Source organism: Micromys minutus (genome assembly GCF_963924665.1).
Source record: "Micromys minutus genome assembly, chromosome: 7".
In the NCBI taxonomy this organism is placed as follows: domain Eukaryota; kingdom Metazoa; phylum Chordata; class Mammalia; order Rodentia; family Muridae; genus Micromys; species Micromys minutus.
This window is the reverse complement of record NC_137976.1, coordinates 28,024,071-28,037,270: the sequence shown is the minus strand read 5'-3', so window position 1 is coordinate 28,037,270 and position 13,200 is coordinate 28,024,071. Positions and strand designations below refer to the sequence as shown.

Genomic DNA, 13,200 nt, shown 5'->3' with positions numbered 1-13,200 from the left:
AACCATTGACTCATATTCTACTTTAGCAACTTTCTGCATACTGATTGTGTTGACCTAATCACATTGTATAATTAAGATATGATAAATATGTAAATTGGATCTCATTATTCTATTCTAAGCAATACCTTTCTACACAGCTCCACTTACTGGGCTGCTGAGGCTATAACAAAGAAGCATACTGTACCTCTTCTGCTGTTGCTTGATGCAGATGTGCTTGGGCTGGTTGTTATGGCTACAGTGGTTGTTACTGGTGCAGTGGTAAGGGAGGGGATGATAGTAGTGGGAAGCAAAGTGTTGGGAACATCTGGTGAGTGGAAAGAAACAAAATACAAAATAAAATCATATCATGCAAACAAAAGAGAAACACAAAATGACTCAAATTATAAATACACACATCTTATTTAGGCAGAATAGTTTAAAGCTGAAACAGAATCACAGGAACAAAACTGCAACACACAGGTTCTGTCATTTTTCTTTCACTTCTCTTATGCTCCACTAAAAAAATAAATGAGAGATCTGGGAGCTTTGTTTGAGAATAAGTCAATGGCGTGCCACGTTTGGAGTGAAATTTAAAATGACAAGAGTTCACTTGATTTTTGAGGTCTTCAAAAACTCTCACATGCAGTAGCAAAATACATATACGTAAAATAAAAGGGGCATGCTTTGTCAAAGAAGTAAACAATGGAACACCACATACAGAAAGAAACACAAATACCACCATATAAGATTAAAGAGGTGTTAAGGATGAGTATGCATATGCACATTAAATGCCTCTGTATTTCCTTTCAGCAGAATGATAGGAAATAGGATGAATGTAATCTTTAGAAAGGAAGAAAGCCAATTGTTATTATAATTGTTATTGTGCTCTTCCTGTTTTCACAAACGATGTTAATACACAGTTTAAAGTCTTGCAGTTCTTACCCCGATTAGCTGGTAACCGCCTTCTAACAAATGTGCAGTACCTAGGAGTCTTTAACAAGTACCAAGTCAACTAGCATGGAACGTGCGATGTGAGGTTCAGATAGGTTTACAATTTATGTAAATACAGTACACCAAAGAGAAGTTGCTGAAGTATGATTTGAAAAATACCATTCAGTCTCCAATCCATAACTAGTCAAGTTGTCATAACTTAAAATTCTATTCAAATCTAAGGATAGAATGGTTAGCAGAAAGAGAAACTCGGTGTTCAATGACTGAACCTTCTTCGATTTCATTAAAAGCAGTCTGAAGTATTCAGAAGAGCAAAGAGACCTCAAGCAATGCTTCCAGTGTCAGGTTATGAGAAAACTCTAGATAATCTTTGGAGAGAAATTTTGTTCCCAGCAGAGAGCCGTACAATTTGCACAGCAAGGGAATTAGAAACACTTGCTCAATTACCTGTAACTACTGTACTGGATTTGATTTCATGTTTGTCATGAAACCCCTGAATATTCACAACTCCTGACAGATTATTTGGCTGTTGAAAGGTTGCTTGTCACCTTTTCAGTAAAAGTCTTTGAGTCACACCAAGCATGTTTCTTAGCACTTACCCTGATAAATAGCTCTACTCCATATGCTGACAATACCCACTGAATTCTCCACACTGGAGATGTGGAAGCCAGCATGAGATCACTCTCTTATCCTGAGTATTGATGTTTACATCTGTTTTTCAACAGGGAAAATACTTCCTGGCCAGTCAAATTAAGAAAACAACCCCTGAAAACTCAATGGTGTTACATTAATCACTAGGGAAAATGGGTATGACCTGGAGAGCAATTCATCATGATCAGAAGGGGACACTGGTTTTAGAAAAACATTGTGAATGAATAAAAAATGTGTATCTATGCTCATAGACTTCTTATTTGCTACTCTTATTCTGTATTATTCATCTTTAGTAAACATGTCAAAAGATTTTATATAAAATAGAAGTAAATGGAAGCATACTGAATAAAAAATAAGTTAACTTTTTATGCCTACCTAAAATATAACATAGTATAGTTTATTAGAATGATCTCTAAGATATTTTTGTAATAAGAAATCTTGCAAGATGAACATCTAGTACTCCAATATGTGAGAACAAAGAATTCTTTATCTTTGAGTTGAGTTTGACAACTAAACTCAACACTGAATACTTTACCTATAATTTGTACCTATAATAAGTACAAAGCTTAACTCAACTTTGTCTCAAGTATTGTTCCTTGGAAAATGTACTATATATTAATTTAATCAGTTGCTGAGATATTCAGGTGAAACTAGAATCATGAAGCCAAATGATTCAGCACGTAAAAGTTTCTGAATCTAACACTAAGGATCCAAGTTCAATACCCAGGACACACACGGCAGACAAAGTCCACTTATAGAGTCTGATATTACTAAATTTACTACAGACTATGAGATTATTCTTTTCTATCAAAAAGTAACAGAATAATTCTCTTAACCATTCAACTAGAAAAAGCAACCTTTCAAAATCACCTCTGTCATTTCACTATAATATATGGCCCAATATAATAAGACTTATATTAATTTGTTTGGTTTATCAAAATAAAATAATATTTGGATTTAATTTTAATTTTTCTTACCTCAGAAATAATAGGTATCTTGGATTCTTTGGGAGCCTAGAGTTATTAATATTTTCTAAGCATTCAAGAATTTACCAATATAATTTTTTGCAAGTGTCCTGTATAGTAAATATAGAATCTTTTCACATTTTGTACTATTTAATTAATTAGTAATTCCAATCCTTAATAATTCAATTAAAACAAAACCTTATAAAATCCTTGAAGTATGCTCAGACAGATGAAAAATTATGCTGGTCTCTAGGACTTGGCTGCTTTCCAAGCACCATGTTCTTCTAAGCTTCCTTCAAGAATCATATGTGATTGATGATACATGTACACAACAAATGTGATGAGAAATCTTTCCAACCACACTTACATGTTTTTAACATGCACATGTGTTTTAATATGTTTCATAGCCAATGAACCATGTTTTAAATATGTTTAGTTTCCATGACTCTACCCCCTGGTCTTTTACTCATCAATAATTTTGGATTTAAATTATTTCATCTCTTTTGTGGAACAGTAAAAGTTGAAATAACCTAAAATACTCAGTTCTAGAAGATAATTAGAAACAGGGGAAATTAAATGATGTGAGATTATATGGAATTAGTTAGAAATGTCAGAAAGATTGCAACAACTGGGTGAAGCTCCTTCTACATACTTAAACTTTCTATTTGATCTAATTTGACTCTGGTCTTTTACCACTTGATAATTCACCCTAGAAAAAAGAACTCTCAGTTACTGCCCAGTATAAAAATACAACTGAAGAGAACTAGAAAACTGTCCATGTATAATAAGATGGATTAATTATAATGGAATTAAAAGAGTCAGCCACTTCTATTAAAAACACTCTTTATATCTTCATACAGGGAAAATAATGTTAATTTTTGAAGGGTAACTTTTAAAACCACAATGTACCTCTTAATATTTTTAGTTATGAAAGATAATAATCAAGACAAGAATATCAGAAACAAATATTTACTAATCTGTGACTTTTTGTTCCAGATTATATGTATGTATGTAAACATATATATGAATTATATGACTTAAAGATGACTTATTAAAGGGACACATATTGAAGTTTCTATTTTCAACCATGATTGTTATAGTTATTGAACTTAGATCCTCAGTGTTAGCATGAGGAACTTTTACGTGCTGAATCATTTGGCTCCATAATTCCTGTTTCACCCGAATATTTCAGTATATTGCTTGCATGTAAAAACAGTGTTTTATTCTTTTAAGAAAATGCACGTGTAATATTAAAAGAGAAATGTGGATATATTTTATGTCTTGATGCCTTACTGGATTATTTCTCTGTATTATAATGGTATAATAGCTTTAAAATATATCAGATTCTAGAAACATTTAAAATATGGGGTGCAGAGAGGCAGATACAGAAAGGACTTGATAACAACATCCAGGCTAGCCAGACCTACACAATAAAAACTTGTCCTAAAAATAGAAGGCGGGTTTTCAGTAGTTTTATATCTCATATTCTGTGAGAAAATGTGAACAATTTTTTTTGTGATCATTCTCTAAAGGTTCAAAATTAATACTTTAAGCAATTATCACCGAGGTATCTACTTTGTTTGATCAAATATTGTTATTCATTTGTAGAAGCAAGGTATTTCAAAAGCAATTTTGAATTATATAAGAAGGGTCAAAGGATATTACGACTTAAAAACACTTCTCAGGGTCATTTGATAATGTCTGATTTTCTGGATCCTAATGAAGCCAGTCATGCTCCTAGATCTTGAGCTGTTACAGCAACTCAGATAAATTGTTTCTGACCTTTGCTTATGTGTGGTGCTACAAGTACACACAAAGTATAGAACTAAAATATTACAGTCAGTTTAGCATTAGTAATTTACAGGAGATGAAGTACATATATTGTGTATTCTTTCAGAAATTCAATCAGAATTAATGTAGAATTAACATTTTAAAACATTTAGAATTCTAAAAGGAAAGTTACTTGGGAAACTGTATCAAATAAAAGTAATTATGTTTTGTTTAGATCTGATCATCGAAATTGGTAACTTCACAGAAATTAATAAGCTCATCTTTTAATTCAAACAAGAGACACCTCAGTTATTTTCTTAATAAGCAGATATTAAGACATGCTTATGAGTGCATTTATTTGAATGCGACATTAGCTGATGGCAGTTTCTAAAACAGTTTTGATTATAATACATAGAAATACAGAACACCAATTTTCCTAAAAATATGTTTGACTTTTAAATTTTCTTTTGCTAACAGACAAAATGCCATTATTTTAGATGGGTTGTTGAAAAACTTCCTTGAATTCCAGGAACCATTAAAATTTAAAAATGCAAACCCAATTTACTGAATAATAGCGTGCATATATTTCAGTGCTGTACAATATAATGTGCTATATGCTATGTACATAAATATTTAAATTTTAAATAACCAAGTAAGGGTCTCTATAGTACTACATACATATGATACAGTAAACACTGAGGTTTCCTTATAAGGAAAATTATGGCATTTTCATTGATAGGGCCCTAAGAAAAGATTTAAGTTATAAATTTTGGTTTATGAGTTTGGGTGCATTTAATCTATGCATTGAAAGGAATCTAAAATAATCGTATAAAATAAATAAACTATTTTAAGGATGCTAGACAAACTGCTATATCTGAGCTACTGAACTAAGCCAGCAGACACTTTGGGAGTAAGATCCAAGTGTGACTCGTGATGCCAATACTTGCAGCTCGATGGTACCAAACATCCCATTCTCAAGGTGTAATCAGTTCATTTGAACTATTGCAAGATGTGCAGACAAAGGATTAGGGTGTCCAAGAGGACAGAACTGGGGTAAGAGTTATTATGTTACAGAGAGTTCATCTCTCTCTCTCTCTGACTTAAAAAGTATCACTGAATCCTTGGTGTTAGATTGCTCATTCTGCAGCCATCAGGAGAACTAAGGAGAGCCACGTTTACTGGTTTTAATTTTGTGTAGAGAAGGGCATTAATCTGGCTCTATTACTCAGCCACATGCAGCTGCCTATTTAAGTCATAGCATAAAGGGATGACAAGTTCAGAACACTCAAAGAATATGTAGAGCCCACGCTCACAGGACCTCAACTTAGCATTGTGACCCCTTTCTACAGGAGAGTTATCACAAACCCATCCGTTCCATAAAAGGGACCCTCCTCAAATTCTCTTGATATTTTACCAGTATCTTCCACAGTCTTCTAATGCTAAGTGGAATCCTTATACAAGGACAATAACAACTAAAAGAGAAAAAAAAATCTTGCCTTTCAAAATTGGAAAGTGCTGCAATTTTAAACTGCAGAGTCACAGAGTCACAGAGGAAGCTGGACTCCCAGGAGATCTGACATGACCAAGATCTTAGCTGAGGGCACACATCTGCCCCAACACCGTCGTAACAGAGACCCCCAAAGGAAGCAGGGAAGCGTGAACCCCTGGCCAGCCAGAGGCATGGGTTCCTTCTGGCTTGCACCTGTGCCCAGAGCAGACCCAGGGCTGTAGCTCCCCACGCATTCCTGCAATGTTAAACTGTACGTGTTAGCCAAAAGTTCCATGTAATTACGAAGAAAGTTTATGAATAAAATCTGTGTCTTAGGGGAAGGATGGAAATATGTATTTTCCTCCTTAAATCACATTTATTACTTTCCAAATTGACGAAAGTGAAGTGGAACTTAAGGCAGGCTGTAAAATGCCTTCAGCTTGGATGGCCCTGTATCATTTAGCTACACAGTCAGTTCTTGCCTGGAAATATTTTACCCTGTCAGTCACAAGGTTGGATGGGAATCACATGACTGCCATTTTGAAAAGAAAAGCAAATGAAGTAACAGATACAAGGAGGATTTGTGAAGCATACTGAGCAAGCAGAATTTTTTTTTTTGATATGTGCGCTAAGATAAAGGAATCAAAAGGTGTTTTTCATGTTATTTAATTTAACCACATGTATTCATTTTATTAAAAGTGCAGAGTTTGGTCTGGTAATGTAAATAATTTCTTCTACACCCAATTCTTGATTTTGATAAGTCAACTTGACTAACAGAAAGGCGTTCTGGCAATTAATTGTGCATTTAATCTTTTGCATTAAATTTGAAGAGGCAGCATTCATAAAGATATTAGTCTGCTGTTGACGTGCAATGAAGTAAATTTATATGGTGCCTATACTCCAAATCACTCGGTCTGTATACTTCAAAATTGTCTTGGGTACTTGAGAACTCTTAATGTTATACAATGCCAGCATTACTGTGTACGTTTAGAATAGAAAATCACTGTTCTTGCTTAGACACTCACGTGTCACAATAACAAGCCTGAGGTTTGAACCTCTCGCTAATTACTTGCTTGAATGATGTTTTCCACTGCTTCCTTTTCATTTGTCAACACAGCAATAGATTTCTGACAATGGCTTCTCTTGATATGTTTCTTTCATTTATTGGAAATCTACTGTTATGTTCTGGGGGATTTTGTTGTTAGTTTGTTTTGTTTCTGTCTGTTTTTTTGTTTCTGAGACAAGAAATTTTATAGCTCAGGCTGCTCTGGAATTTGCAAGTATATGAAAATGATCATGAACTTCTGATGTCCTGCCTCTGCTTCCTAGGTTCTTAGACCACGAGTATATGACATCATACCCATTTATCCTTTTAAAATTATTTCTTTATTTATCTATTTGTTTTTATTTGTTGCCTATGTATCTATCATCTGGGTCTCTGTCAATCTATTTTTCTGTTATCTATCATGTATCTGTCTATCTTGTATCATCTATCTATCCATCTATTTATCTACCTATATCAATCATATAGGTGCCTATCATCTGTCATTTATTTATCAATATTGTATTATCTATTTATCCATCCATCCAACTATCTATCTATCTATCTATCTATCTATCTATCTATCTATCTATCATATATTTATCATCTATTTATAATTCTGAGCATTAACCCATGCCATTTGAATACTGAGCTAGCTTCGGGCAGTCATATACTTCATAATTAGAAGTGTTTTACATTGGTGAAATGACCATTTATTTCTTTCACACGCAAACATATTGTTCAGAAGTTGGTCTGGAATGGTTACCAGTTTAGTTACCACACTACAAGTGGTATTTTACTTATTTGACATCTGTTTTTAAATTTAAGAGTAGCTGAATTTTTTTTTTTAAAAAAAAACAAATAAAAAATTTTTAACTAAACTAAACTCCCAGTTCCTTAAACATAAGTACTGTTAGTGGATTCCTTATACCACACATGATTTTGGGCTGCCCACTGAAAATGTTCTCGTGCCTAGTTTGGCGAGGTCAGTGAAAAGGAAGGGACCAGCTGCTGGTGGTAGAAGAGCAGAGATGAGGAAAGGGTTAGTTTAGATTTTAAAATTGTATATAGTGTACTCTTTGTGGCATCTACAAGGCGAGATGCTGTTAGTGTATTTTATATAAAAATCTGTAGTTTCTCAATACCAGACCCAAAATTTTCCTTCAATGACCATGATATAAGGCTTGAATTATCAAACAAATGAGCCAACTCAGGACTGTGATTTTTTTTTGTAAAAGAACAAGGTATAAAGTGGAAAAACTATAGCCTAATTGTTTTGCATGTAAGGCAGCTAAGAAGATATCAGTGGCATTGATATCATCACTGTGTTTAATGTTTTATAGACTACAGAAGGGAGAAAGGTTATAGAGAACTAGAACAAATATATTATTGATCTTGAAAATTTTGAATGATAGATTCTGAATAACGGTTTTTGTCCTTTGATATTTGGCCCCTCATCCATCTAGATCTGGAGGAACATTTATATTAGTGGTAAATATATGCATGGATTTTGTACTATGACAGCTGAAAAAAAGTCAATTTACCCACTGCATTTTCATCTTAAAAATCTGGAATTTAGTTCAAGTGTATTCAGTGCTCTATTTTAAACTTCCACAACAGCACACACACATACAAACACACACACACACACACACACACACACACACACACACACACACACTTCTAAATGAGTTCTAAAACAAACACAGTGCCTTCATCTCCACTTGAATCTGCAGTTTGGCAGCATATTCAAACAGCCACAGGCATGCATTTCCTCCAGACATCAGGGATTGCTCTACTTTCACATGTCTAGAAGTGATGTGTTAAAAGAATCATCCAACCAGTGAGCTTATGGGAAGATCTCAGACAGCATTGCTGAGAACAGCAACTCTGGGGCTTTCCATTGTCTGTGTTTGCTGTTGCATAGGGATGTCTGTTCTATCCTTTTGATGATGTGCCCCATGCTTCCCATTTAAGATTCTAAAGGAAGTTTTTTTTCCAGGAAAAATACTCATTATTAGCACACATAATTAATTTACCAGCTGGCTAGGTCTGTCTCTATATGACAGAACAGATTTTAGTTGAATCTCTCTTTAATGTTGGCCTCGTTATACATCTGTTCACGATCCAGTCTTCTCTTTGCTAATCCACACAAAGTTCACTCTCTAGATGCCATCATGGTGTATAAGAAACCTCTTACCTGACAACTAGAAAATAATTAACATATAGTCTTCCAATGCCTATAAATAGTTTCTTTCTAGTAATTTTAACCATATGTCAAAAGAGACTATAAACCTTCAGCATAGTTACTATGATGACCAGAAATATCTTTTCATTTTATTGTGTTGACTATTCATTTATTTACTAATCAACGCTATCCTTTCTAGGAAATGTAAAATTTGTCCTCCCATGGTAGGTACGTGCATGTTATAAAGGTAATTTTTCAGATCTATGACAAAAAATTAATAGGGATTTTAAGATATAAAATTATTAAAATCAATCTTTAAATCAATTACATCACCCAACTATACACTATACATGTATTATTCGGTTACATTTATTACTAAGTAATAATAAACTTAAAGTTTGTGATTATTTTTCGTATATTCGGGATATATTTGAAAGCAGTTATACACTAGAAGTGTTCTTGCTATGAGAATAAGTTTACTTCCCCTCCTCGACTTGCTTCTCTACAATATTAAGTCCTTTGCTTTGGATACCCAGCTTCCAGGTGGAGAAGAAATACTTTCCCTACAGTTTAAATGGATATATTGAGCTTCAAGGCTTAGAAATTTCATTTGTCACAATGTTCTATAATTTCTATATGCGCAGTACTTTGTCTTAAAAAATTGATATTTATAGTTAACAATAAACATGAGGAAAAATAGCAGTTGTAACTGATTCTTAAAGTTGGACAGGCAATTTAATAGCTTGAAACCATGCATTAGACTAAAACATATAGACATTTATAGTAGAAATAGTCTCTTACTGTTAACTTTGTAAAATATATTATTTTAATAAACACCTACACATATAAATAAACTAAAATTGCACAGTGGAATTTCAGAGCTATGAATTTAACAGCTCATTCATTCTCCCTCGATTGGGAGAATAAAAATAGAAGCAAGTTGCAATTCTGTCTTAATCTGTGGCACCAAGATAATAGTTGTGGAAAGTTTGCTCACTTTACATGGTCATACAATTTAAAATTCCTAGAAAAGAATATATGTATGCATAAAGTTAAAACATGGAAAAGTATACAGTGTGTAATTGATATACATGGAAAAGTATACATCTGTGTAATTGATACTGTACTAAATATTTCTATGCATTTAGTGTTTCTGTTTTAGAAAGATTTAACTTATTTACGAATAACATGGAATGCTAGTGTTATATTTTGTACAATTTTAGGTAATTAAACCTTCAGAGATTGTGCTTCTGTATATGGTCATTATTCCTGAGTTCTTCAGTATTTTGTATTAATTACTTGATATAATTAATTCTCATCCCCACTAAATTACTGCTGTATTGAATATAATTTATTACAGTTTGTATTATCATTGTACTCAGAAAATAGTAAGTTATTGATGAATAAAATTTTTGTCTGATTTATTGAAATATGGAGAGACCAATGATAAATGCTACAAATGACTAAAACTACAGATATTTGTTTTCAATTAAATCCTATAATAAGAACAGAGAAACTTCAACAGTTTTAGAAAGAAGTAAAATGCAAGAAAGTGCAGTTCTCACAGATACTGAATAAGATAAGCAGCTGTCTACTAAGCTAATAGTATTTTTTATTAATGAAAAGGTCTCCTGAATATCCTAGTCTATTCAAACCAGTGCATAGGCTCCATATATGTGGTATTTCCTCAAACAGGTCCTTATATACTGACTTTCAGTCTAACTCTCATTGAAGTCAAGTTTTAAATCAGAAGGAGTTGTCATCTTCATTCTTAAATTTGAAAATGGCATAAAGAAGATGAAGAAAACCTTCAGTGCACATAACCCAAAACCACAGGGTTTATAACAATTAAATATCATAAAATTTCAACACTCACTACCATCGGCATTCATGGAATACTATCTAACTGAAACCTAGCATTTGTGTTGTTGATATTTTTACAGGAACACATCCCAGCCTCCATCAATTTAGGAATCAATGGATTCAGGCAACTGTGGTAGGTTCAGACATGCATCCCGAGTCACACACACACACACACAAAATACCTTCTGTACATGAGCTTTGTTAATTTATCACAGCTGATGTAAAAACCAACCTTGGTGTAAAATATGAAAGGGTAATGTTATCACAAGTGATTGCATGCGGCACTCATTATAGATCAAAATGCCAGTCAAATTTCATCATTTAGTAGGGTTTTGAAACAGCCAAACCATTAACAGAAGAGTGTAGCTTTTACATTTCTACAACCAGTGACTAAAGAAACATTATATCCAGTGTGCAAAGGGGAAAAGTACCCTTTAGTTTGTAATGAACCCAATTGGAACCCCCTTTAAACACAGTGCAATGTGGTTTCACTGTTTCACTGAGCCTCTCATTACGCACGTCAATAACACTAGGTAAACTGCTGTTGAGCTTCACAGTATTTATCTAGCAGCATGAATAACATTAATCTATGGGGTGCTTTTGATGAATTGGAGTTCAAAAGTAAAAGCCAAAAAATGACTTCTTGAAAAGTGCTTAGAGAAGTAATTTATTAGAAATATGTCAACTGCCAACAACCTAAAGGTAGCTTGGCTCTTGGCAAAATCATGCTGTTGCTGGCTTGAAATTACCAACAGAGCATGACTTTCTTCCCCACTTGAATTGCTTTAAAGAAACAAGTGACATATTTTCATTTGTTCAGACACTTCTCTTTCAACTCTTTATGGTTTTAAGGTGCATTTCTGTCAACACAACCTCTCACGCTCTACGACATGTAGGCAGGAGTCTCACGTTTTTGAAGGTAGCATTTACAAAACTTAAGATAAATTGGGTATACCAGACTGTGCACATGCACATGCTGTGCATAGATATGTGCTCTTAAATCCTGTTCTTAGATTTGGAGGAACTTTTCTGACTGAAGCAGTCGTTCTTACAGGCTGGCTGGTAATGAAGGTGGCATTTCACCTACATCGGTTCACCACACTTAAATCTCATTATTACAATAAGAGTAGGGATCTTTCTCAAGGTTTATTTTTTTTAAACTCTTCACAATAAATAAAAAATTCAAAACAGAACTATGTAATTTACAGTGTGCTAATTTGTGGAAATCCCATTTCCTGTGTGTCTTCATTGTTTTACTATATCAATGTAAAGAGGAGAGATTGTGTTAACAATTTTGAATATAACTATAAGTTATTATTTTATTTTCTTCATCCTTTATAGTATTATTACAAAAGAATACTTGGAAATATAACAAAGCAAGTTTTTTTTAATTACATTTTTTCAAAGTTAGACATAATCAATTATTTGGTTCACATTATTTTTTGAGAGCTAGGTGACCCACATGATGGAGAGTCAACATATTCTTTCCATGATCCCTAAAGTCTATTGAATTTATTACTGCACTTTTGCTTTATTCGCTTGTAGCTCACTTTTTTAGTTTTTCAGTGGAAAAAGTAATATGCTCAGAAAAATTGTCTTAGTGCACTATATGAGGAAAACATTGCTGCTAATTCTTCTTCACATCCATCCATGAGGCACTCTGGCACCCATGAGAAACTTCCAGAGGACATTCTACACAGCCAGATGACTGCATTTATTACCGTATTTATGTATGTTACAAGTAGACTTTTCATAGATTAAAGTTTCCATACGAAGAAGCCAAAGGGTTTGGAAGTTGAGTAAAACAGTCATTTTATTTTCTCATAATTATTTTTTGCCCTTTTTGCATTCAAACCAATTTTAAATTAAGCATGGTTAAAAGAAAATAATTTCCAATGATGAGTCATAGGAAATGAATCATTAGTACTGCAAACGTTTGTCCTTACCAAACTTCAGTGGCATTATCATGTTTTGTGTTGCACACTTCAGTATTACAAAGTACATTTAATGATAGTAAAATGTAGTTAGTTTAAGAGAAATGTTTCTCAGTGCTCTGGATTAAAACCAAAAATCACTTATAGTAAATTTAAAGATATCAACTAATATAACTCATATGTCACTACTAAATATCACATTTAATTACTTATCATTAGGTTTCAGACAAAATAATTTTATTTTTTATACATGCTATAATATCTTCTTAATAGCCAAATTTGAAACATATCAAACGTATATCTTGGAGATATTTATACTCACGAGAATTCCTTCTGGAAATAAAGAGACCTATTTAACTTATAATTAT

General features: G+C 33.2%; 1 protein-coding gene across 7 annotated transcripts in view; it reads right to left on the bottom strand.

Moving 5' to 3' along the window:
- CADM2 (cell adhesion molecule 2) overlaps positions 1-13,200 on the bottom strand; it is a gene marked incomplete at both ends in the record, with an annotated part of 927,734 nt that overhangs the window by 74,451 nt on the left and 840,083 nt on the right. For 2 of the 7 annotated variants that reach the window (XM_080918671.1, XM_080918672.1), the window contains one exon: positions 185-304. The exons of the other annotated variants lie outside the window; for them this stretch is intronic. In XM_080918671.1, coding sequence (XP_080774797.1) covers positions 185-304 — 120 coding nt within the window. The remainder of the gene's footprint in view (positions 1-184; positions 305-13,200) is intronic. 7 annotated transcript variants of the gene reach the window in all.